This window comes from Ranitomeya imitator, chromosome 7, assembly GCF_032444005.1.
Source record: "Ranitomeya imitator isolate aRanImi1 chromosome 7, aRanImi1.pri, whole genome shotgun sequence".
NCBI lineage: Eukaryota > Metazoa > Chordata > Amphibia > Anura > Dendrobatidae > Ranitomeya > Ranitomeya imitator.
In genome coordinates this window covers 71,874,489-71,898,840 of record NC_091288.1, presented here as the reverse complement: position 1 = coordinate 71,898,840, position 24,352 = coordinate 71,874,489, and the positions used below count along the sequence as shown (strand labels likewise).

Sequence of the window (24,352 nt, the reverse complement as noted above, 5' to 3'; positions counted from 1 at the left end):
AACTTTCCAACGAGAACGACAGCGATCCGTGATGTTGCAGCGTCCTGGATAGCGATCTCGTTGTGTTTGACACGCAGCAGTGATCAGGTTCCTGCTGTGACATCGCTGGTCGTCGCTGAAAGTCCGGAACTTTATTTGGTCGTCAGGTCGGCGTGATTCGTCATGTTTGACAGCAAAAGCAACGATGCCTGCAATGTTTCTTCATTGAGCTAACAACCAGCGAAAACGATAAGTACGTCACTGGATCGCTCCTGCATCGTTCTGGAGCTGCTGTGTTTGACGTCTCTATAGCGACCTAAACAGTGACGCGATCGGCTCGTTGTCTATATCGCTGCAGCGTCGCTTAATGTGATGGTACCTTAACTGTCCCACTGCAGTGGAGGAGCTGACCTGTTAGCGATGTCCACGGTCAACCTTATTGATGCTTTCCAAAAGCCTGTATAAGTGTAATTTCTCTAGACCACAACCCAATAAATCACCTTCCCTCATTTTTCATAGCTATTAGTTAATTTAATTTTCGCATTTACCGTTTGGAACACTAACCTTCTTGGAGACCGTGTAAATGTTCATCATCTTGCTGTTATTTAATCTACCGCTTCCTAAAACAAGTAAAAAAAAAAAGTGTACTTACCTGGGGAAGTTCTTTCATCAGGTAGTAGAAGCCTTTATTTTCTTCTCCCAGTAAAGCTTCAGCAGGGAGTCTGACATCTTCAAAAAACAACTCTGCGGTGTCCTAGACAGTAAAATGAATAGCATTATGCAATCTTCCATCACAGGGAAATTGACATTCAGAGGATAAAGGCCACTTTAATGTTCTGCAAAATACTTTACAAATCCCAGCAGATGAGCATCTTAAAGGGAATCTGTCACCACATTTGACCTATCTAAACTGTTAATATGGGAATACAGGTTATAGACAGTCCTACCTGTATGTCTCAGATCTGTTGTTGATAAATCGTCTTTTATCCATTTATGTAAATGACCTCTTCCAGGCTCTGAGGAGGGCGCTGCCTGGAAGATAACTCTGCCTCCGGAGCTTGTTTTACATAAAGGGGGAGTTACCAGTGTGAGACAAGTAACTAACACAGAATAGGAGAAATGACATTTGTCTTCTTGAAAACACTTTTTTTGTTTCTCCCTCAGCGCTGCTGTATTGCAATAGTATTGCAGCCCTGTCTGCCTGTGAGATGGAAGCGGAGAGGAACCTGCAGATGTGTCAGGTATAATCACACACAGCTCTGCAGTGACATCAGGAGAGCAGAGAGCGGCCATTACACATCACACTGGTAACTACCCTTCATGTATAATCTCCGGGGGCAGAGTTATCTTCCAGGTAACATCTTCCCCAGAGCCTGGAAGAGGTCATTTATATAAAGTGATAAAAGATGATTATCAACAACAAGACATCTGATATGAGACACACAAGGAGGACTGTTTTCAGCAGTCTATGGGTATGTGCACACGTTACGGATTTTGCTGCGGAACCGCAGCGTTTCCGCAGCTGCGGATCCGAAGCAGTTTCCCATGAGTTTACAGTACACTGTTAAACCTATGGGGAACGAAATCCACAGTGCCCATGCTGCGGAAAAAAACACATGGAAACGCAGCGTTTTATTTTCCGCAGCATGTCAATTCTTTGTGCAGAATCCACAGCGTTTTAACATCTGCTCCAATAGAAAACTGCAGATGTAAAACCGCAACGGAATCCGCAGTAGAAAACGCGATAAATCCGCAGGAAAAACCGCAGCGGTTTTGCACTGCGGATTTATCAAATCGCGGAAAAATCCGCAGAGGAGCTTTCTACGTGTGCACATACCGTATAACCTGTATGGCCATATTAATAGCTTGTAAAGGTCAAATGTGGTGACAGATTCCCTTTAAGGAGTTCAAGAATAAAAAGACAATTGGTTTGTAAACCGCATAGTAACTCAAATGTTCTATTATAGCTCATAAATTCGAGTGCTATCCTTTAAGAAAACAGGTTACACTCGAACCAATGTTATTCAAGTGCAGATTAATTATTTTTTTCACTGACCGAATCGGCCTGTGAAAATAGGGATTTTTGGTTACTCACCGTAAAATCCTTTTCTCCAAGACGCTCATTGGGGGACACAGGACTGTGGGTGTATGCTTCTGCCGCCAGGAGGCTGACACTAAGTAAACTTGAAAAAAAAAAGTTAGCTCCTCCTCCATCATATACACCCTGACACCGGCTACCAGAGACTCCAGTTTGGTGCAAAAAGCAGTAGGAGAACAAAACACAAAAAAATAATGTAACAGCATAAATACAGAAACTTTATGTCTAGAAAAGATCCTACTGACTAATGTAATCAGATATAACCAAAGCAGCCATAAGGCTACCAGGGAGGGAGCTGTGTCCCCCAATGAGCGTCTTGGAGAAAAGGATTTTACGGTGAGTAACCAAAAATCCCTATTTCTCCTTCGCCTCATTGGGGGACACAGGACTGTGGGATGTCCTAAAGCAGTCCCTGGGTGGGAAAAATCACTCACCAGAAAAAGACATCCAGATAATGTTTGTCTATAAATGCGCCACTGCCGCTTGAAGAATTCTTCTACCCAGACTTGCATCTGCAGAGGTCTGGGAATGGACATTATAATGTTTGACAAATGTATGCAGACTAGACCAGGTCGCAGCCTTGCAAACCTGTTCTGCTGAGGCCTGGTGCCGAACGGCCCAGGAAGCCCCCACTGCTCTAGTCGAATGAGCCTTGATTCCAGCCGGAACCGTCATGCCCATGGAGCGATAAGCCTCCTGAATGGTCGCCCTTATCCATCTGGCCAGGGTAGATTTTGAAGCCGCGCATCCCTTCCTGCGACCCTGCGGAAGGACAAACAGAGCATCCGTCTGGCGAAAGCGGGCCGTACGGGAAACGTACCTCCTCAGAGCCCTCACCAGATCCAACGTATGGAGAGCTTTTTCTACACGGTGCGTAGGTGCCGGACAAAAAGAGGGCAGAACAATATCTTCATTAATGTGAAATGATGAAACAACCTTCGGCAAAAAGGACGGTGCTGGTCTGAGCACCACCTTGTCCTGATGAAATCGCAAAAAAGGAGGACGACAAGAAAGAGCTGCCAGCTCCGATACCCGTCTTATGGACGTTATGGCCACTAAAAATACAACTTTCCAAGAGAGAAACATCAAAGAAACCTCTTGAAGAGGCTCAAAAGGAGCGTCCTGTAAAGCCCTTAAGACCAGATTAAGGTCCCAAGCTTCCAAAGGAGTCTTATAAGGAGGAACCTTATGAGCGACTCCCTGGAAAAAAGTCCTGACTTGACGATTAGGAGCAATCCTGCGTTGAAAAAGTACTGATAAAGCCGAAACCTGCCTTTTAAGGGTACTCGGAGCAAGCCCAGAATCCAGGCCTGCTTGAAGGAAGGCTAGAATGTTTGGGACGGAGAAACGCAGAGGGGGCAGCCCGCGTTCTCTACACCAGGAAAGAAACACCTTCCAAGTGTGATAATAAATCCTGGCCGAAACGGACTTACGAGCACTGATCATGGTATCAGCTACTTCTTGAGAAAAACCAGCCTGAGTTAAAACCCAAGATTCAACGGCCAGGCCGTCAAACGTAGGACCTCTGAGTTCTGGTGGTAGATCGGCCCTTGAGATAGAAGATCTGGCCGATCGGGGAGCCGCCAAGGAACCCCGGCTAGAAGCTGTACGAGGTCTGCATACCAGGTCCGTTGTGGCCAATCCGGAGCGATCAGGATGGCCGGCACTCTCTCTGATTTGATCTTCTTGATTACTCTCGGGAGCAGTGCCAGAGGAGGGAACAGATAGGAGAGATGAAATTGGTTCCAAGACAGTACCAGCGCATCCACGGCGATAGCCTGGGGATCTCGGTACCGAGAGACAAAACTGGGCACCTTGGCATTCACCTTGGACGCCATTAGATCCACGTCTGGAGTTCCCCAAAGATGGCAAATCTGCAAAAATACCTCGGGGTGGAGAGACCATTCCCCGGAGGCTAGACCCTGACGGCTTAGGAAATCTGCCGCCCAGTTTTCTTCGCCCGGAATGTGGACCGCTGAGATCACAGAGTGATTTCTCTCCGCCCAGAGTAGGATCTGTTTTACCTCCTGCATGGCTGCCTTGCTGCGGGTGCCCCCCTGGTGATTTATATAAGCTACCGCTGTGGCGTTGTCCGACTGAATCCGGACATGGCGACCCGCCAGAAGATGGTGAAAACGTAACAAGGCTAGCCGGACCGCTCGAATCTCTAAGATATTGATGGGGAGTTCTGATTCCCGAGGAGACCAGCGTCCCTGAGCTGTGTGATGGAAGAACACTGCTCCCCAACCCAGGAGACTGGCATCTGTTGTGACCACTAGCCAATTGGTTGGGGGAAAGGGCTTCCCCCTGAGTAGAGATGAGCTGTTTAGCCACCAAGCGAGAGCCTGTTTGGTCTGGAAAGACAACCAAAATTTGCGGTTGAGAGAGAGAGGATTTTTGTTCCATGCTGATAGGATTGCACGTTGGAGGGGTCGAAGATGAAACTGTGCAAACGGAACCGCCTCTATGGTTGCAACCATCTTTCCCAACACCCTCATCCCGGACCGAATCGTATGAGGGTATGGTTGTAGAAGGTTCCTCACTTCCCGCCGAAGGGCTAGGACCTTGTCCTGGGGAAGGATTGTTAAGGCTTGAGAGGTGTCGAAAATCATGCCTAAAAAAGAGATTTTTCGAGACGGCCGTAGAGATGACTTCCTTAAATTTACCAACCAACCTAGACGGGAAAGAGTGTCCAGAGTGATGTCGACATTTTCCTTGCAAGACTGAAATGTTGGTCCCTTGATCAGCAGATCGTCTAGGTATGGCAAGACGACAATACCTCGGGAGTGCAGAATGGACACCACAGTCGACATGACTTTTGTGAACACCCTGGGAGCGGAAGCTAGACCGAAAGGTAATGCCGTGAACTGGAAGTGTAGATTGTTTACGGCAAACCGGAGAAATCTTTGATGGAGCGGAAAGATGGGAATATGAAGATAAGCATCCTGAATGTCTACGGAGGCCAAAAATTCTCCCTTTTCCAGAGAGGCGATGACCGACCGCAGAGACTCCATCCGAAAGTGTCGAACGCGGACAAACTTGTTTAAGAGTTTGAGATCTAGGATAGGCCTCACTGCTCCATCCTTTTTGGGCACTACAAAAAGATTGGAATAAAAGCCCTGGAATCTTTCTTCCTTTGGAACAGGAGAAATGACACCGCTGATACGGAGAGACTCTATGGAATTGAACAAGCTTTGACGAAGAGATTTGCACTTGGGAAGACGGGATGGGAAGAACCGGGGAGGAGGAAGACCGACCAGCTCTATTTTGTAACCTGAAGATATGAGCTCTGCCACCCACTGGTCGTGGATTACCTGAAGCCAGACCTGGCGAAATAAAAGTAGACGTCCGCCTACCCTTTTGGAGATGCCCGGAAGAGGCCTCCAGTCACTTGGCCGAAAATCTTTGCATCCTAGATCCTCTAGATCTAGAAGACTGGGGACGCATTCTTCCCCCCTGGCTGGCCGTATAAGGGGTCCGACCGTCTCGGTCCTGATTGGGCCGACCCTGCGCAGGAGAACTTGATGCTGGGGCCCATCTGACATAGCGAAAGGTTCTAAAGCGAGCCTGAAAATGGCGCCGAAAAGGCTGTCTGGCCCTCTGCTGAGGAAGGAACTTACTTTTCCCTCCTGTGGAGTCAGAAATAAGCTGATCCAGCTTTTCTCCGAACAAACGACCACTCTGATACGGCAGGGATGTAAGGGATTTCTTAGAGGTAGAATCAGCCCGCCAGGACCTTAACCAAAGGGCCCTTCTGATGGCAATAGCATTAGATGCAGCCGAGGAAGCACAATCTGCCGCATCCAGAGATGCGTTAATCAGATAGCTACCGGCCATAGCTACCTGAGAAGACATTTCAGCCAATTCTGCTGACACATTACCTTCCTGGAGAGCCTTAGATAACGAGTCAGACCAAGATATCATAGCCCTGGCAACCCAGGTTGCCGCAAAAGAAGGAAAAAGTGCTGAGCTTGAGGCCTCAAAGACGGAACGAGCCAAGCTCTCTATAAGACGATCCGTAGGATCCTTAATCGATGAGCCATTAGGGAGAGATAGTAACGTGTTAGAGGCTAAACGGGACACTGGAGGATCTACAGACGGATTTTCTGTCCAATCACTACAAAGTTCCGAAGCAAAAGGATACCTAGCCTTCAGAGCTCTTTGCCCTGAAAAGCGTTTGTCCGGGTGCTCCCTATTGCGTCGAATCAGGTCCTCGAACTCAGGATGAGAGGAAAAAACCCTATGGGCCCGTTTAGACCGCTTAAATGAGACCTTATGATCAGAAGAAGAGACGAGCTCGTCTTCTATCCCCAAAGACTGATTGACAGCTTCAATTAGGCTGTCTACTGACTCCTGAAACCCAGGTTTATCAAAATTAAGAGACCCTTCTGACTCGTAGTCAGTCTCAACTTCACCGCTTTCTGCAGGGGAAGGAGAGCGAGATACGGAACTCCAGGATGCAGAAGCACCTGAGTGCCTGGGAGACGCTTTGCGAATCCGCTTTCCATGCGTCTGTCGAGTGAGAGCGCGCCCCCTGCAGGCCGCAGATTCCTGAGACCCCGAGGCCCTCTGTGAGACAGGCGGATTACCGGTCCCGACCGCCGGGGTCTGCAGTGATTTGATCGCTTCAGTAAGGGACGCCATGGATTGTGACAAAGACGTGACCCATTCCGGTGGAGCTACCACAGCATCTGGCTGAGGGACTGGGGCTGGAGAGACTACTGGAGGACTGGCAGGGGGGGGGGGCTCCTGGACATGTTCAGGGTCACAGGCCTCACAGAGGCGATTACTTTGGGCGTGCGGAAAAAGGGCACTACAAGATACACAACTGGTAAAAAGAACCGTGTGAGTCTTAACCTTTCTAGACATAATGATCCGTAATGCTATACCCAGGGCCAGAGACTGGGGAAAAAAAAGAATGCTTCAGTCCAGCTGGAGAGAGAAGCACTTACCCCAGTCCTGTGTCCCCACGAATACCGAAATGGATCCTGACAGCACTATCTCCAAACGTGCTGCCTTATATGTCCAGCAGGCTATAGTGGGGGAGGGATCGCCAAACTAAGCCGCAGCCTAGAGCAGGCCCGAAGCCGCGGCCTAAATTTCCCCCTCAGAGGCCGGAGAAACCGGAACCGGACGTGACGCGCCGGAAGAGGCGGAGCCCCGCAGCGCGGTCTGCCGCCCGGAAGTCCCGGGCTCCAGGAACAGCCCCACGCCTGCCAGGCAAAGCCGCAGCCTCCGGAGGAACAGCGGCGCCGATCTTCTCTACACCGCGGCGCCGCTCCGGAGCGCTGCGGCGCCGCCGACCGAATGCCGCGGCGCCGCTCCAGAGAGCCGCAGGCGCCTCGGCGCTGGACCACCGCCGATCCACAAAAAAAGGACGCCAGCCTCACCCGGAGCCGGACCACCGCACTACCCAGGGCCAGCGCAACAGGTACTCAGGAGCACCCCCTGACACACCACACTCAGCGAGGGGTGGAAAAAATGACGGTGCAGGCACCCAAACTCCATTATCCCAGAATAAGGAGAGGGACCGTCCTCCACCCCAGCTAACACCCCCGGCAGGGGTGTAGAAAACAGGGGGGAACATACGGACGTCTAGGAGCACCTGTACAGCCTGGGGTCTAGATACCTCAGGGTGGTCAGGGCCAAGTCCAGAGAAAAATCCCACGTAGCAGGAAAGGAAACATGGAGCAGTATCACACGTGCTTGCCCGTTGATGATTTGGGGAGATCGGACCCTCAAAAAGGTCCGTCGTCCCCTCAATCCAAAAGTTGAAAGTCGGGTCCAAAAAAAATCCCGGACCCAGAGATGTGCCTCCTTGAGACACTAAGCATAAACCGGAGTCTCTGGTAGCCGGTGTCAGGGTGTATATGATGGAGGAGGAGCTAACTTTTTTTTTTCAAGTTTACTTAGTGTCAGCCTCCTGGCGGCAGAAGCATACACCCCACTGTCCTGTGTCCCCCAATGAGGTGAAGGAGAAAACAAAAATCACAGTATGCACGAATTTCCAATGCAAATAGCATGAGACTAGCTCAATCAAGTCTATGGCTGCTCAAGAAAAAAAGTGTGCCACAGTATAGCATCCGAATTGTACAGATACATTGCAATTCGGTATCACAAGAAACTGTAAATGATTAATAGCTGCTGTAAGAAAGCAGATTTCACATGGCTTGCATATAGATGACAAAGGAGAAAAAAATTGTCCCCTTTTCTGGATGAAACTGAACGATCTAAAACAATAGGACTGAATCCCATTCTATACAGAGCAGTAGTACAACTGTCTGCAAGAGCCCTACGTGTAATGAAAAGGCTCAGACATCTAGGAACTTACCTGTGCCTTCAGACCAATTTTCTCCAGTTTCTTTCCCTTGATGAAACCTTTAGTCCCATTGTCCACGAGGAAGAGGCTAATACCATGAGCCGGAGTGCGGGCCTCACGGTTAGTCATTGCCACCACAATAACCACATCACTCATAAATCCATTCGTAATAAATACCTACACATAAAAGTATACACAATAACTTATACACATACACACAACAATATAATATATGTAAGAATAAGTGAATATTCTCAACTATACTGATCAAACCTACAAATAAGTGAAAATATATATACTTTATTAATACATGTACGTAAAAAAGATGTATACTAAAAACGTCACAAAAGAAAGTTCATGACAAACGCATCAGGTATAGGTATAAACATAATGCAAATAGTCTAAAAGTGTAAAAAGGCTGTATGCAAAATATAGAACATTGAAAAAAAACAATAATAAAATGTACTTTATAAATGTATACATCCACTGAACATGGATCAAAAATATAAATAATAGAATAATATAAATTCAGTGGAAATATAAGATTACAGGCATACCATCAGTAAAAAAGAGAAAAACTGATAACACAATCACGACCCCGACGTACGTTTCACCTTGGCTGTCTCAAGAAGAAAATACAATAACTTATCCAGGAGTAAAATAGAGTGCACAGGGCAGTGAGGTCTGTCAGCTACAGTACGGTGTATAGACAGCATGCAGCTACTGTAACATGTGTTGCGGGGGAGGTCACACTGAAAATTGATTTGGCTGAAGACTGAAATTCTGTAACAGTAATTTGTGCCAAATGTTGCCAGATGCCAAATACTTCGATTTTTTTAAGGCGATTCTCACATTAAAATTCTTCTCCCCACTCCTCGGAAATTCTGAACTCACAACGAGGCCAGAACTTCCTTCATCAGGGCCGGAGGCATTACATAGTACCAATGCCCTTCATTATGGGAGGGTTCGGGAACTAGGAGTTGGCACGAATCTCAAGGACATTTTCAAAGTCTAAAATACGAGTCACTATTTGGTGACTGACCACCTACGAGTAAAGAAAACCTCTGTACAGGCAGTGTCTGAAGTTCATTAGGTGACCTTGTAGTACTAATTTAATACCATTCATATGTTTATGGACATGCATCAATATTTCAATGACCTTTATAAAAAAAATAGATGTTTAGCGACAATTGGACAAATTGCGCCATGTCATAAAATTAGACATTTTACAGCAATATTGGTAAACTTTCCGCCTACAGAATCTAAAGGGTCCGAGGGAACACAATCTCCACACTTCTGCAAAGATCCCACCAGTTCACGTTGTCCTTGCTTTTTATAGCGGATGGCTCTGTGAGGTTCTTCTCTGCAACAATGGGATTCCTGGACGTGTGATTTATCCCTAGATTTCACATTTTTATTTGCTCATCTATAGACATGAGATACATATATAGGTTCTATATTCATATACTAGCACGTTTGCTCCAATGCTGAATATGGAGTACAGTATAGTGAACAATGAAGTCATAGGCAGAGAAAAAATGAAGATGTGTATAGAGTAGAGATGAGCAGATCATTTCACATGATCCCAGTACATAGTCCAGGTCAGTAGTCTCTGTCGGTGGACAGGAGCTGCACGAGTTGATTTACCCTCCCGGATCAGCTCATGATTAGAAGAGCTGATGAGACATCACCTGTGCGCCGGGCAGATGACGTCACGCCAGGTCGGTGAATCCAAACAGCTCTCTGGGGAACAAAGAATCTCAAGAAGTTCTCAAGCCTCCTGTCCATGGCCAGAAAGTAACCACCTGCACCCTTTCGTTGGGCTGTCCACCCATCTCTAGTACAGATACAGCTGCATATCCTACTGTGAAGCAGGGAAAAAGACATGGAACTTCTGGCTTGCAGGTGCCCAAGTAGGATCCTATCCCATACAGTAGTAGATATGAAACATGGCACGCAGATGAGAATGGTCGACACCGCTTACGTACCACGCCGCTATTTCCCTTGGTCATGTTTCAGTACAATCTGTGTACTGATGAAGGTCTATTGTTCTGACTAGTTCAGAACTGTGAAAACAGCAATTAAGAAGGCAGAGATAATAAGAAATCTTGTGCTTTCTCTTTGGAGAGCATGGCCATTTTCGACAGCTGGTTCCCCGCACCTGCAGCTGTACAATCTCTGTGCAGCTTCCGATTCTGCAATGACGCTCTAAAATGTCCTTGGGTAGACTTTTTAAGACGTTGGTGGTCCACAAGTATTTAAACACGTTAAGTAGATCAGCATAAAACCTCACCTTGCTGCCATTTAAGATCCAGTCACTCCCATCCTTCTTTGCATTTGTTCGCACGCCCTGCAGATCACTAAAAGGACAGAGCAAGAAAGGAGATCAGGATGTTAAACTGCACAGCACAAGATGTAGACTACAAATCTGCACACCATACCTTCCAGCTCCTGGTTCAGTCATTGCTATGGCCCCAATGCATTTGCCAGCTGTCATCTGAGGGATGTACTTCTGTATCTGGCTCTTACTACCATATCTTGAGATATAAGGCATCACGATGTCAGAGTGAAGACTGAATCCTGGACCTGTGCAATTCACGTACATTCTGTAGATGGAGATATAAAAGTTGCAGAATGTAGGGTATCAATACGTAATGCATTGCTCCAGCATCAGTGACTCAAGAACTTACTGTTCCTCCCATACAACAGCAGAAGACAAGATATCACCACCAATGCCTCCATGTTCTTCTGGGATGGAGGCACCTAGGAGCCCCTGCTGACCAGCCTTCTCCCACAACTCCCGGCTCACCTGTCCAGCTTTCTCCCACCTGAAAAGTTCAAAGAACACAAAGCACCATCATTCAATTCCATATAAATATGTATAAAGCTTTGTCTAATAGCAGCTGATAATACTTCATCTAGTGAGTAGTTAGTACATTGAAGAATACACAAGCTGCTAAAAAATAACAGCAGAGCATTTTTGGATGGTTTCCAAGCAAAGCATTTCTACACAGATGGTCCCAGAAATGTCAACGTTAGGGGAATCCAAGGGCATAAATAGCAAGGAGTGGTCCCAGGGTGGTCTGGTCTCCCCCTTCTTCGGTGATAAGAACTTATATTATCGAGATGTGGTCTTCACAGTTACAAGAAACTGCACAATGTACCAGTCAGGACCATGGGATAGTGGTACTAGCAGCTCTGCTCCTGGGTGGTCTGCAGTGTGCCGCAGTCCGTGTAGAAGCCACTGGTGGGAATTTCCTTGGTATTACAGAGATGTAACATTATGTGAAGATAGATAGGCTTATGGAAATCACAATATCTTTATACTGACCTCACTGGGACAGTGAAACCACAGAACATAAATGACAAGCTATAGGATTATTATGCTCTATTAATGCACACATTATCACAGGCCATGTGAGTAGTTTGTGAGCTATTGTATATAGGTGTATACCAATATATGCAGACAGAAGAGCGCTCCCACGTGTATTCTGCTGTACAGGGTAAGTCTGTGTCCCGTAAAGCAATGGGTGCACTGGATCTCTTGGTGGCTTCAAGATTCAACAACAGATTCTTAAAAATTCAGGCAAAATCCTTTATGAATGCACTTTTATTAGCTACTGCATGTCCATCTTACGCCTTTTCAGCATAATCTATAATTAAGAGCAGTAACCCTAAAAACGCACAAGATGGACATGCACTAACTTATAAAACTGTATCCATAAAGGATTTTGTTTTTATGGAGTGTGGGACTTTTGAAGAATCTACTGGTACAACAATCTATAGGTATGTATACAGGCATATCTCTATAGCTAGCTGTTTCCATTCATTTTTAGCTAACAAGTTTGAGTCGGCTTCCCTCTAGTGACCATAGAGAAAATCTACTATATAATTGTCTAAGGCTGCCGTCACACTAGCAGTATTTGGTCAGTATTTTACATCAGTATTTCTCAGCCAAAACCAGGAGTGGAACAATCAGAGGGAAAGTATAATAGAAACCTATGCGCCACTTCTGCATTTATCACCGACTCCTGGTTTTTCCTGAGAAATACTGATGTAAAATACCGTACTGACCAAATACTGCTAGTGTGACAGCAGCCTAAGGGTCACTTCCGTCTTTCTGTCTGTCCTTCTATCTGTCTGTCACGGATATTCATTGGTCGCGGCCTCTGTCTGTCATGGAAATCCAAGTCGCTGATTGGTCATGGCAAACCGCCCACAACCAATCAGCGACAGGCACAGTCCGCCGGCAACATGGCCGCTCCTTCCTCCCCGCAGTCAGTGCCTGCTCCATACTCCCCTCCAGTCAGTCCTCACACAGGGTTAATGCCAGCGTTAATGGACCGCGGTGTAACGCACTCCATTAACGCTATTAACCCTGCGTTACCAACTTTTTTTTTACTATTGATGCTGCCTATGCAGCATCAATAGTAAAAAGATCTAATGTTAAAAATAATAAAAAATAAAAAATCATTATATACTCACCTTCCAATGCCTTTCCCGCTCCTCGCGATGCTCCGACCCATGCATTGCGGTCTCGCGAGATGATGATGTATCGGTCTCACGAGACCGCTACGTCATCATCTAGTGAGACCGCAATGCACTCTTGAGACCAGAGCGTGCGAGGAGCCGGGGGCCAATGGAAGGTGAGCATATAACTATTTTTTTTTTTTTTTTTTTAACAGGGATATGATGCCCACATTGCTATATACTACGCGGGCTGTGCAATATACTACGCGGGCTGGGCAATATACGTTGGCTGTGCTATACACTACGTGGCCTGTGCTACACACTACGTGGCCTGTGATATACACTATGTGGCCTGTGATATATACTGCGTGCATGGGCTGTTATACACTACGTGAGCTGTTATACACTCCATGGTCTGTGCTCTATACTACGTGGCTGTGCTATATACTCCGTGGCCTGTGTTATATACTACGTGGCTGTGCTATATACTACGTGGCTCTGCTATATACTCCGTGGGCTGTGCTATATACTACGTGGCTGTGCTATTTACTACGTGGGCTGTTATATACTACGTGGCTGTGCTATATACTACGTGGCTGGCCACGAACAATCAGCGACAGGCGCAGTCCGGCCGCGAATTGGCGCGGGAGGCCAAATCCTGTGTATTCAATGCATTATTCTAAAATCTTCATAAATAAACTACATACATATTCTAGAATACCCGATACGTAAGAATCGGGCTACCATCTAGTGATATATAATTGTATGCTTTTACAATATGGTAAGAAAAGTATTGCTAAATAGTGTTTTCAAAGGTTCACTTGAGGGAAATTAGGAAAACACGTTGCAGCGTCCTGGCTAGCGATATCGTTCAGTTTGACAGGCAGCAGCGATCAGGATCCTGCTGTGCCATCGTTGGTCGGAGCAGAAAGTCTAGAACTTTATTTTGTCGCTGGACCTCCTGCAGACATCGCTGAATCGGCGTGTGACGCCGATTCAGCGATGTCTTCACTGGTAACCAGGGTAAACATCAGGTTACTAAGCGCAGGGCCGCGCTTAGTAACCCGATGTTTACCCTGGTTACCAGCGTAAACGTAAAAAAAAAAAAAAACACTACATACTTACCTTCCGGTGTCTGTCCCCCGGCGCTGTGCTTCTCTGCACTGACTGTGAGCGCCAGCCGGAAAGCACAGTGGTGAAGTCACCGCTGTGCTCTGCTTTCCGGCTGGCCGGCGCTCACAGTGCAGAGAAGCACAGCGCCGGAGGACAGACAGCGGAAGGTAAGTATGTAGTGTTTGTTTTTTTACGTTTACGCTGGTAACCAGGGTAAACATCGGGTTACTAAGCGTGGCCCTGCGCTTAGTAACCTGATGTTTACCCTGGTTACCAGTGAAGACATCGCTGAATCGGCGTCACACACGCCGATTCAGCGATGTCTGCAGGAGGTCCAGCGACAAAATAAAGTTCTGGACTTTCTGCTCCCACCAACGATGGCACAGCAGGATCCTGATCGCTGCTGCCTGTCAAACACTACATACTTACCTTCCGCTGTCTGTCCTCCGGCGCTGTGCTTCTCTGCACTGTGAGCGCCGGCCAGCCGGAAAGCAGAGCACAGCGGTGACGTCACCGCTGTGCTTTCCGGCTGGCGCTCACAGTCAGTGCAGAGAAGCACAGCGCCGAGGGACAGACACCGGAAGGTAAGTATGTAGTGTTTGGTTTTTTTTACGTTTACGCTGGTAACCAGGGTAAACATCGGGTTACTAAGCGCGGCCCTGTGCTTAGTAGCCCAATGTTTACCCTGGTTACCAGGGGACCGGCATCGTTGGTCGCTGGAGAGCTGTCTGTGTGACAGCTCTCCAGCGAGCAAACAGCGACGCTGCAGCGATCGGGATCATTGTGTGGATCGCTGCAGCGTCGCTAAATATGACGGTACCTTTACATCAGTAGATCAAGCAGTTTTTTATTCACATTACAAAATGGCGCAGCAGGTTGAATACCTGACCGCTGCCCCATTATTTATGAGGTTTGCCGGAAAGAGCCGAACACAACCCTCAGCAGCTCCATAGAGACCAAATGGAGCAGAGTTGTGTACGTGCACTGCCGCCCCATTCAAATGCAGATAAAAGCTTCCCGTTTTGCCAACTGGCACAAGTCACAGTAGATGGACCAGCACCCATCAGCAAATTATCACCTACTCTGTGGATAGATGATAACCTGTTTCCACCTCTTTAAGGTCGTAACTTCACAATGGAGTTAACGTAGGGCAATCCCTAACCTCTGGCTCTCCACCTGCTTCAAAAATACAACTCCTAGCATGTTCTGACAAACACAGGTTGTTAGCACCCGTGGGGAGTAGTAGTTCATAGACAAAGAAACTATCTAGACTCTTTTCTCTCCTCTAGTGGAGAACTTACACCCAACTTACTCTGCATGGTAAGGTGCCACCTCTTGCTGGAAGAATCTCCGGACGCTCTCTCTGAAGATGTCGTGGTCAGCAGTGAATATGCGTCTTGTACCAATGTCCATTAAGCTCTTGGCCTGGCTGGGCTCTGAGCGAGATCTTTGCTCATGGGAACTGGGCTGAGTTTGCTGGCATCTAGAATAGAATAAAATCATTTTATCATTTTAAGAATGAAAATGATTTCCAGAATAAATTGCTGAGATGCGACCAGCATTGGGAAGAATGTTCTAAATTTATCAAAACATTCTCCATCATATTACCAGAAAAAAAATACGGTAGATACGGTGAGCGCAGGAGATTGCCAGACAATGCACTGAAGGCAAGTGTTCCAGAGAAACCATGAATGGGAAGGAAAATATGTGATGGTGGCAAGAAACCACCACGGACAGCAAACCATTTCAGGAATAGAAAAACAGTTCTGCCTTCTCACTGAAACAGCGCCACATCTGTTCATGGGCCGTGTCTGGTATTGCAATTCACTGTATGGTGCCATCTCTAGAAAAAAAGCAGATCTCTTATTGCAAGCCCTGTACAAACCCCTGAAAAACTCTCAAAGTTTTCCTTATTTGCCTAATGTTTTAATAGTATACTGCTATATCTATTTATCATATCCACATGTAAATCAGTAATTTGACTGGAAGAAAATAAGAAGTTAGATCACCACCGTGCTTCGTTCAGTACCAGTCATGTGGGTGGAGCGGCAGCTCTCTGAAAGCACCTATTTTGGCTCTTAGAGAAAGCCACCTGATCGGTACCAATGCCCAAAATGCATTCATGGACATATATTGTCCCTTTAAGAAGAGATGGCATATCCCACTTCATATTTAGCGGCATCTGAGCTCTGTGGTCTCCACCAGTCCCAATCAGAAATATCGTAGTGATTTGACATCCACATTTTCTGTTGGGACACCCCATCTATAACCTGGAAGTGGACATGAGAAAGATCCTGATATTTCCTGAATTGTTATCAAAGGAAACTGAAATGGCCGATATGGAAGCTCCTTACAGTTTGTCGTATAGTGTAAGTGCCTGTAAGGATCAGAGTCCGGAGCTGTACCCCAAGGTCATCGCCAGGCAAAGCTTACTGCATACATAGAGTGCTACAATATGTATTCTCATTATTCAGGTTTATACAGTGTTCTCCCTTTTGATAGTCCTCATACACTGGAGAAACATTATCAGCATTTTTGGCCACTGATCTGTGTAAAACATGATTTTGTCGCTAGGGACCACTCTTCAAAGATGTCATACTTTGCCATCTCCAGTTTCCATTTGACTAAAAATATAATCATAGCTCAACTCCCTGCGCTATACATTGGCATTAGGAGTTCAGCTCTGCAGCACATGTAATTCACCATTCGGGTCAGTTACTTGGCTTGATAATGACAGCTTTTTTTGACCACTGGCAACATCTCCAAGGTCGCCAATGAAGAATGAGTGAGGACAGACATGTTAGCACCAGGATAGTGTGCCAATCCTGAAGTGGCAGATGCTCACTTCTGTAGGAAGAAGTCTTTTTATAGATCACCAGCTATTGCTTTACATAGACATGTTCTTAAAAATATGGTACTTATTGGGGCCAATTTATTAAGGCTACGTTATTAAGGTCACACTATGGCTGTACGTCACGTGATTAGAGAAAGGGTCCCTGCACCGTCCCTAGAGCTTGGGCCCTAACTATCCCTCCTCCCAAAGGTACCTCTAAAGGTGAGGATGTTTGGGCCACCAGCCTGTGTTCTCCTGTAATACCCTAAGCCGTCGCCTCCCCCAGGAGGTCTGGACAGATATGTTAGTGTATAAACATGTAAGTCAAACAGGGCTAAAATAAATAAATAAATAAATAATATAACAACATGCATACAAAAACCACTCACCAAAGGTAGTGCGGAATATAGGGAAGTATAGGAATGTACAAACCAAATGGGAATAAGATAATGAAGAAAGCATACACTCAAAAAACAGCATGCAACAATCTCCAGCAGTAACTACAAATTCCAACTTCAGCACACCAACTCCAGCAAATCAGGAAGTAAACTTCCACTGGTCAGGGATGAGCAGGTCTGGCCATGATTTATAGAGAGAGGAAATGTGCAGGTAAGGAGCAGCTGTGAGATGGAGCTGCATGACTCTAACCAGCATAGAAAGAGTATTTAACCTCTTCAGCACCAAAGGAAATAAAGTCCATTTAATAAGAGTAACAAAACACACAGGCTAAATGGAAGACCTGCGATTCACAATATGTAATATGTCCTCCAAGGTGGACGTGACACATTCATGACACCAGTCATAACAAAGAGCTCGCTGGAGTACGATGTGCCAAATTCATTAAGAAGTGCAGATTAAGTGAATTCAGCATCTTTGCCAGAAATGCAACTCCGTTCAGGAACTGGCACAGAAATTTGGCATAAAAAATGCAGGGAACCTAAAAGCTGACACATACATTTTGCCCATATATCAGTCAGTATCAGATATTGGCTTCATGATTTCAGCCATATATCTTTGACACTGCAGCCTTCAGAAAAAATAACATACTTTAAGAGCTTCCAGGGACTGAGTCGTATGGGAGACTATTTGGAAAGGCCGGTACTCGTCCGCTTCTACCTGTTCCCCTTGAGCGACAGGTCTGTCAGCATGTGTGTGTGTAGGGAAGGACTTGTCTATCAAGGATAGCAGGCAGCAAAAGCCAATGGAGACTCATCTGTCCAACTAGTCCCATGTGGCTCAGTGCCCAACGGCTTTTGAAGCATGTTTATGCTGAAATGTTGCAGGATTTCACAGTCAAACCTGCAAGACTGGAATCGTGCGGCCGGTGTCTGATGCATGTTGCTCGTGGGTCGGGCAGCAGGGATCAGCTGTCGGTTTCACTGTAATGAATGACAGACTGGAGTAGCCACTATGCAAAGCGATTACTCCAGAATTCTGGCGTAATCACTTCGATGACTCAGGACCCACAACTATGGCCAACAAGCTTTCAGTAGCTATCAGAGAATTCTGCAGGCAGCCCCATGTTTACACTGAAGTGGAAATTATGTTTTACGTGTCCTCCGTTCAAATGACCAGACAATCTTATAACACAGCGCAGAAGCCTCTGTTCCCAGGCTCCCCACTAAACAGGTCCCGGAATCTGAGTTTGGTAGCTGTATATTGTACCCGGTATCCTGCTGCAGGCATATTTGGAAGGATCACCCTTTTAGCTGAATGCCACTTGGAATACAGCCTAAAACCTCATTCAGAGGTTCATACATATCTTATATGCCTTTATTAAAGAGGACCTGTGACTTGTTCAACATGATTGAGTCAAATACCTTGTATAAATCCCTGGTCCCCCCTGAAGGTGACGCTTTTTTCATTTTGTACTACATTGCTCCATTGTAGAGATATTCACATTTATTGCTTTAGAAGCCAGTATGTGAAATCTCTGATTGTAGTGCAAGTGGGTGCGTGCGCATTCATCCCTCCCTCCTAAATGTTGGCAGTCGTAGCTCAGCAGTCTGGCAGCTTCAGAGTCATCTTCAGGGGTGTGCACTCTCACTCCACCAAGAAGGGGTGAGAGCATACGGCCAAAGAAAGAAACAATTCACATATTGAGCTCCAAGGGCAGGAAATGTGAATATCTCTGCCATAGAGTGAGGCAGAACAAAAAAAAGGTCAGAATCAAGGGCGCTTAGGGATTTTTTCAAGGTATTTAATTTAACTCAAGTGTTTGAGTGGGTGACAGGTCATCATCATTATTACCAGCTGAGGAACAAGGGTGTGCTGATTTTCTAACTTTAGGCCTCATTGAGCGTCCATGATTTTTTGGGGGCATAAAAGTACAGACAGTTTTTCATCAGTCTTTGGAGTAGTATTCTCAGTAGGACAGTTTTTACCATTAGTGTTTCATTAGTTATTTTCACTGAAGAATAAATAAATGTAGAAGTTTCTTGTATCCATTAGTATGTTAATCACGGGCAGCACAGGGATTGTACTCTGACACCATCCGTGAGCTTTCTGTAAGGCTGGAGTCACACACAGCGAGATACGGCCAAGCTCTGGCACCGGCACTCCGGAGCGTGCAGCTCCATGTATTGCTATGCGGCCGCACGCTCCGCTCCGGAGTGCCGGTGCAGGAGCTTGGTTTTAACCAGCGAGACTCGGCCGTATCTCGCTGTGTGTGATCCCAGCCTAATTCTCATGGACCCATAGATTTGTTTGGGTAATTTAGATCAAAATCTGACATGTTTCCGTTATATTTTGTGGATTACTCAGTCCGCAAAAAAACATTGATATGTGCACAGCCTTAAATCACCGCTCCAGAGTTTTCTCTTACTTTATCGCCAGTAATCTAAATTCCCTGCCCATAGTCTCATACTTACCAGCCGCCATCTTCTTCTGTTATTGGTGTCGTTCCGGTTGGTCTTCTGCAGGTTGTGACCCGCTGGTTCCCTCCAGTGTTTGCTGAGCGATCCGGAAGTCACAACTCAGTGTAAAGGTACCGTCACACATAACGATTTCGTTAACGATATCGTTGCTTTTTGTGATGTAGTAACGATATCGTTAACAAAATCGTTATGTGTGACAGCGACCAACGATCAGGCCCCTGCTGGGAGATCGTTGGTCGTTGGGGAATGATCAGGACCTTTTTTTGGTCGCTGAACACCCGCTGTCATCGCTGAATCGGCGTGTGTGACGCCGATCCAACGATGTGTTCACTGGTAACCAGGGTAAATATCGGGTTACTAAGCGCAGGGCCGCGCTTAGTAACCCGATATTTACCCTGGTTACCATTGTAAAAGTTAAAAAAAAAAAAAACAGTACATACTCACATTCCGATGTCTGTCACATCCCCCGCCGTCAGCTTCCCACACTGACTGTGTCAGCGCCGGCCGGCCGTAAATCAGAGCACAGCGGTGACGTCACCGCTGTGCTCTGCTTTACAGCCGGCCGGCGCTGACACAGTGAACGCCGAGGGACGTGACAGACATCGGAATGTGAGTATGTACTGTTTTTTTTTTTTTTTTAACTTTTATAATGGTAACCAGGGTAAATATCGGGTTACTAAGCGCGGCCCTGCACTTAGTAACCCGATGTTTACCCTGGTTACCCGGGGACATCGGCATCGTTGAAGACAGTGCTTTACATAAAAACATGGATGTAACATGGACGTGACACAAGGAAGTCTAAATGAGGCCTTATAAGCGAATCTGCTCCGGAGAACTTTGCTCTGTAGAATAATGGAAGTTGCACTAAGTCCAAGGTTATAATCACTCCCGCCTGCTGCGGCGCCTCGCTTTTCATTCGTTTGGCAGGATTAGAAGTGCTCATGCAAAAGATAGGGTCCCGGGGCCACATAGCGCCCTCGTACTGCCATGGACCTGAGCCCTGATACTGAACATTATTATGGGCTGCAAAATATAAGTGCGCTCCTACGTGTTTACATGGATTCTGTGCCGACGGCCGCCTCAGGGGTTAAGGTGTAATTCCCAGTCTGCTCTTATTACTTTCCCAGCACAGCACTGGGACAAAGTTCACAGCGACACCGAGCGAGCGCAGTCTGCACCGAAGGATGTGTCAATCTGTAAATGGATGGAAATGTTAGATACGTGTAAAGGATTTTTGCATCTGGAGGACGAGTCAGCCATCACGGGGTATAGAAAGAACGACCACTTACTACTCACCATACATCTGGGACCGCCGACCTTGATATTTGGGGTCAGGTATGGAGTACACCACACAGCTGACAGCACAGGCTTACCTAATACTGGCACAGACAGGCACTCTGGCCGAGCAGACATTGCTCAGCTGCTGGACGGATCTCCCAAGGATTCTCAGGCCGGCAGCCATTGTACAGACGTGTGTGCTGTGCAGACTACAGGCAGGAAGTAGAGAAGCAGGATGGGTGGCAGCAGTGACAGTGTGCTCAGAGGGTTCATGGCAGCACATCACTGCCCTCTCGTGGCAACTAATGGAAATTCTACCAGCAACTGTTTCCATCCAGTTGTAATGGCTCCCAACTTACAGGTCATGTCCTTGTCTCCTTCACACGGCCGTGTTTCCAGTTCGTGTTGTATCCGTTTTTTCACGTATGCCACACGTACCCATTATAACCTATGGTGCTATGCACATGTCCGTTTTTTTTCCATCAGCACGGATACAAGTTTATGGGTCAGTGAAAAACCCAGCACACGGTTGGTATCCGTCTGTAATCTGTGTGCCATCCGTGTGTTGTCCATCTTTAACATTGTAAAGTATAGGAAAAGCTTTGTAAGATATTTCTTTAACTATACTGGAAAAACACCGATGTTAAAAACGGACACACGGTAGGAAAACACTGATGACACTGGTTCAGGTTTTTCACGTATACGGATGTGTGAATGAGGCCTTAGGGGGATTGGCCTCTTTATGTCCATGATGACACATACATTGGGGGACATGATTTTGTGACACTTGCCAAGGCCAAATTGACACGTCTGTGCTCAGATCACAATGTCGGATGTGACTGGCAGCCTTCTGACTGGCGCTAACTGCCTTATAGGCCTATATAGAGATAGTAATGCCAGGACTGGTTGGGTCAAGTGTCACAATCCAAGCACAATCTGATTCACGGACTTGTGAAGTCGGTCAAATATATAAATACTAGATGGTGGCCCGATTCTAATGCATCGGGTATTCTAGAATGTGTGCATGTGTGCATGTATATAGCAGCCACATAGTATATAGCACAGGCCACGTAGTATATTGGAGCCATGTAGTATATAGCAAATACGATGTGGCCTGTGCTATATACTATGTGGCTGCTACATACATACATACATACATATTGTAGAATACCCGATGCGTTAATACAGGCCACGCAGTATAGAACACAGCCCACGCAGTATAGAACACAGCCCATGCAGTATAGAACACAGCCCATGCAGTATAGAACACAGCCCATGCAGTATAGAACACAGCCCACGCAGTATATAGCAGCCACGCGGTATCTAACACAGCCCACGTAGCATTTAGGAGTGTGGGCACCATATCCCTGTTAAAAAAAAATAATTAAAATAAAAAAATAGTTACATACTCACCTGGCGGGATCCAGCAAACCTCTGGCGAGACCGCTAAGTCTTATGGGTAATTTCGCAATGCATCTCTGGAACTGGAAGCTGGCGGCAGGCGCGAGCGCATCGTCGGACTACCAAAGGTGAGAATAGCAGGTTTTTTGTTTTTTTATTATTTTTAACATTAGATCTTTTTACTATTGATGCTGCATAGGTCCGTTACAGCTGGCATTAGCCCTGTATGAGCGGTGACCGGAGGGGAGTATGGAGCAGGCGCTGACTGCGGGGAGTATGGAGCAGGCGCCGGGCACTGACTGCAGGGGAGTAGGGAGGGACTACCACTGGGCGTATTGCGGTAACAAACCCCCTCCCTCCCAAATGTTCAACCTGCTACATCTTGCACAGAAGTGGTTGCAGCTGTAGTCCTCCACTTCAGCCCAGATGGTTTAGCGTGTTGTTATGGACAGGTTTATTCACTCCCTTCATAGGCCGGTGCAGACCTGGGTTGGCCTAGTGGAAAAGTACCAAGTGGTCAAAAAATCCTTAAGAAAACTGGGCGTTGAAGCATCCCCGTACTGGGGTGCCCAATAGGAGCCTGACTCTCAAAAGAAGGGTAATTTGTTGAATTTGTCACAGTCCTGGGCACATAGCCATCCGTTGTCCAATGTCCCCCGAACAGATGGACTGCAGCATAGGGAGGCGCTGTTCGTATTATTCCTATCCGACCTGCAGTGTAGGCTGTTGTCCCGGCGTGGGGCCACAGGCATGGAATTCTGGTTTCTGGACGCTTGGATTTGGGGAGTTTGGTGACCCTGGTAAGGGCCACACTCCCCCACCAGTTGATTTCCGAAATCAGTTTCCCCTGTGTGTCCTTGATGATGATGAGGACGAGACAACGACCCATGAGGCCTCCATTCCTGAGTTTGGAGTTACTGGGTGGAATTTAGGACTACTCAAATGATGGACCTTACATTAACAGGGGCATATGATAATGTTACGTTCTAAATAGCAGAGTATTTTTTATTGAGCAGTAATACACATTTGGTGCAGGAATAAACCAAATATGTGCAGTGATTAACCAAATTTTGTACAGTAATAAAAGTTAAAAGACAACTACAGATACCAAGTTGAAAGCAATAGCATTGTATTCATGGAAACTTGCATTTTATAAGTTACAATTACATGTAGGATGGTGCGGGGTTAATGGTTGTTGTGGTCCTAAGGCAGGAAAATCTTAGCTGAGTCCGGCCAGGATACATACCCCAAGCTACACCTCCACTTCCTGTATAAAAAGGAGCGAACTAAAACTCGCAGCATGTCCAGGCAGCTATTGGATTACTAAAGTGAGGGGAGGTCATAGGGCAACTGTCAGTACTGGGACCCTATAGACGTAGGGTGTTAAACCTGGCCCATTCTCATGTCTTGGGTGGGTATCTGGGCATAGACAAAACCCAAGAGCGGGTCCTTCAGAGATTCAGACGTCAATAAAATATAACTTTTATTACAATTGTCTTTATACACAATCTCAATTATAAGTATACACGCCCCATGGAAGAAGCATTCTGCGAAACGGCAGTGTCGGGGTGAGAGCGCGTGGCAGCTGGGACCCGCACACAAAGCACTTTATAGGTACTCTTTAGCACTGACTTTCATTCATTTAGTTTATTTTTTAACTTGCACTGATTGGCACTGGATTTTGGCACAATTTCTAGCATTATGTGTTATATATCAGCCATTCCTTTTTTGCCCATGCACTTGTCACTTTCTTATTGAGATTTGGCTTTGTGCTTCTAACATTTTACTGATTCATAATGAATGTTGACACTATGCTCTATGCTCTTTACACCTTATTTATGAATTGGTCTTGACTTAACAGTTTATTTTCTCAACTGAAAATCCTCCCTTCCTCTTTTTTAATTTTTTTCTTGGATTTTATAATGAGCACCTATGTTCAAAAGTACTTACCTTGTGTCCTTATGCTCCCGCACTCTTCTTTTGTT

General features: G+C 46.3%; 1 protein-coding gene across 1 annotated transcript in view; it reads right to left on the bottom strand.

The window, feature by feature from the left end:
- The window catches only part of ACADL (acyl-CoA dehydrogenase long chain), a 28,270-nt gene extending 7,068 nt beyond the window's left edge, over positions 1-21,202 (bottom strand). The window contains exons 1-7 of the mRNA XM_069733430.1: positions 21,062-21,202; positions 15,292-15,462; positions 11,087-11,224; positions 10,838-11,002; positions 10,690-10,756; positions 8,409-8,573; positions 632-733 (exon numbers count right to left, since the gene is read on the bottom strand). Of these exons, the coding sequence (XP_069589531.1) occupies positions 632-733; positions 8,409-8,573; positions 10,690-10,756; positions 10,838-11,002; positions 11,087-11,224; positions 15,292-15,462; positions 21,062-21,150 (897 nt within the window). The 5' untranslated portion in view covers positions 21,151-21,202. The remainder of the gene's footprint in view (positions 1-631; positions 734-8,408; positions 8,574-10,689; positions 10,757-10,837; positions 11,003-11,086; positions 11,225-15,291; positions 15,463-21,061) is intronic.
- Between the last annotated feature and the right edge of the window lie 3,150 nt (positions 21,203-24,352).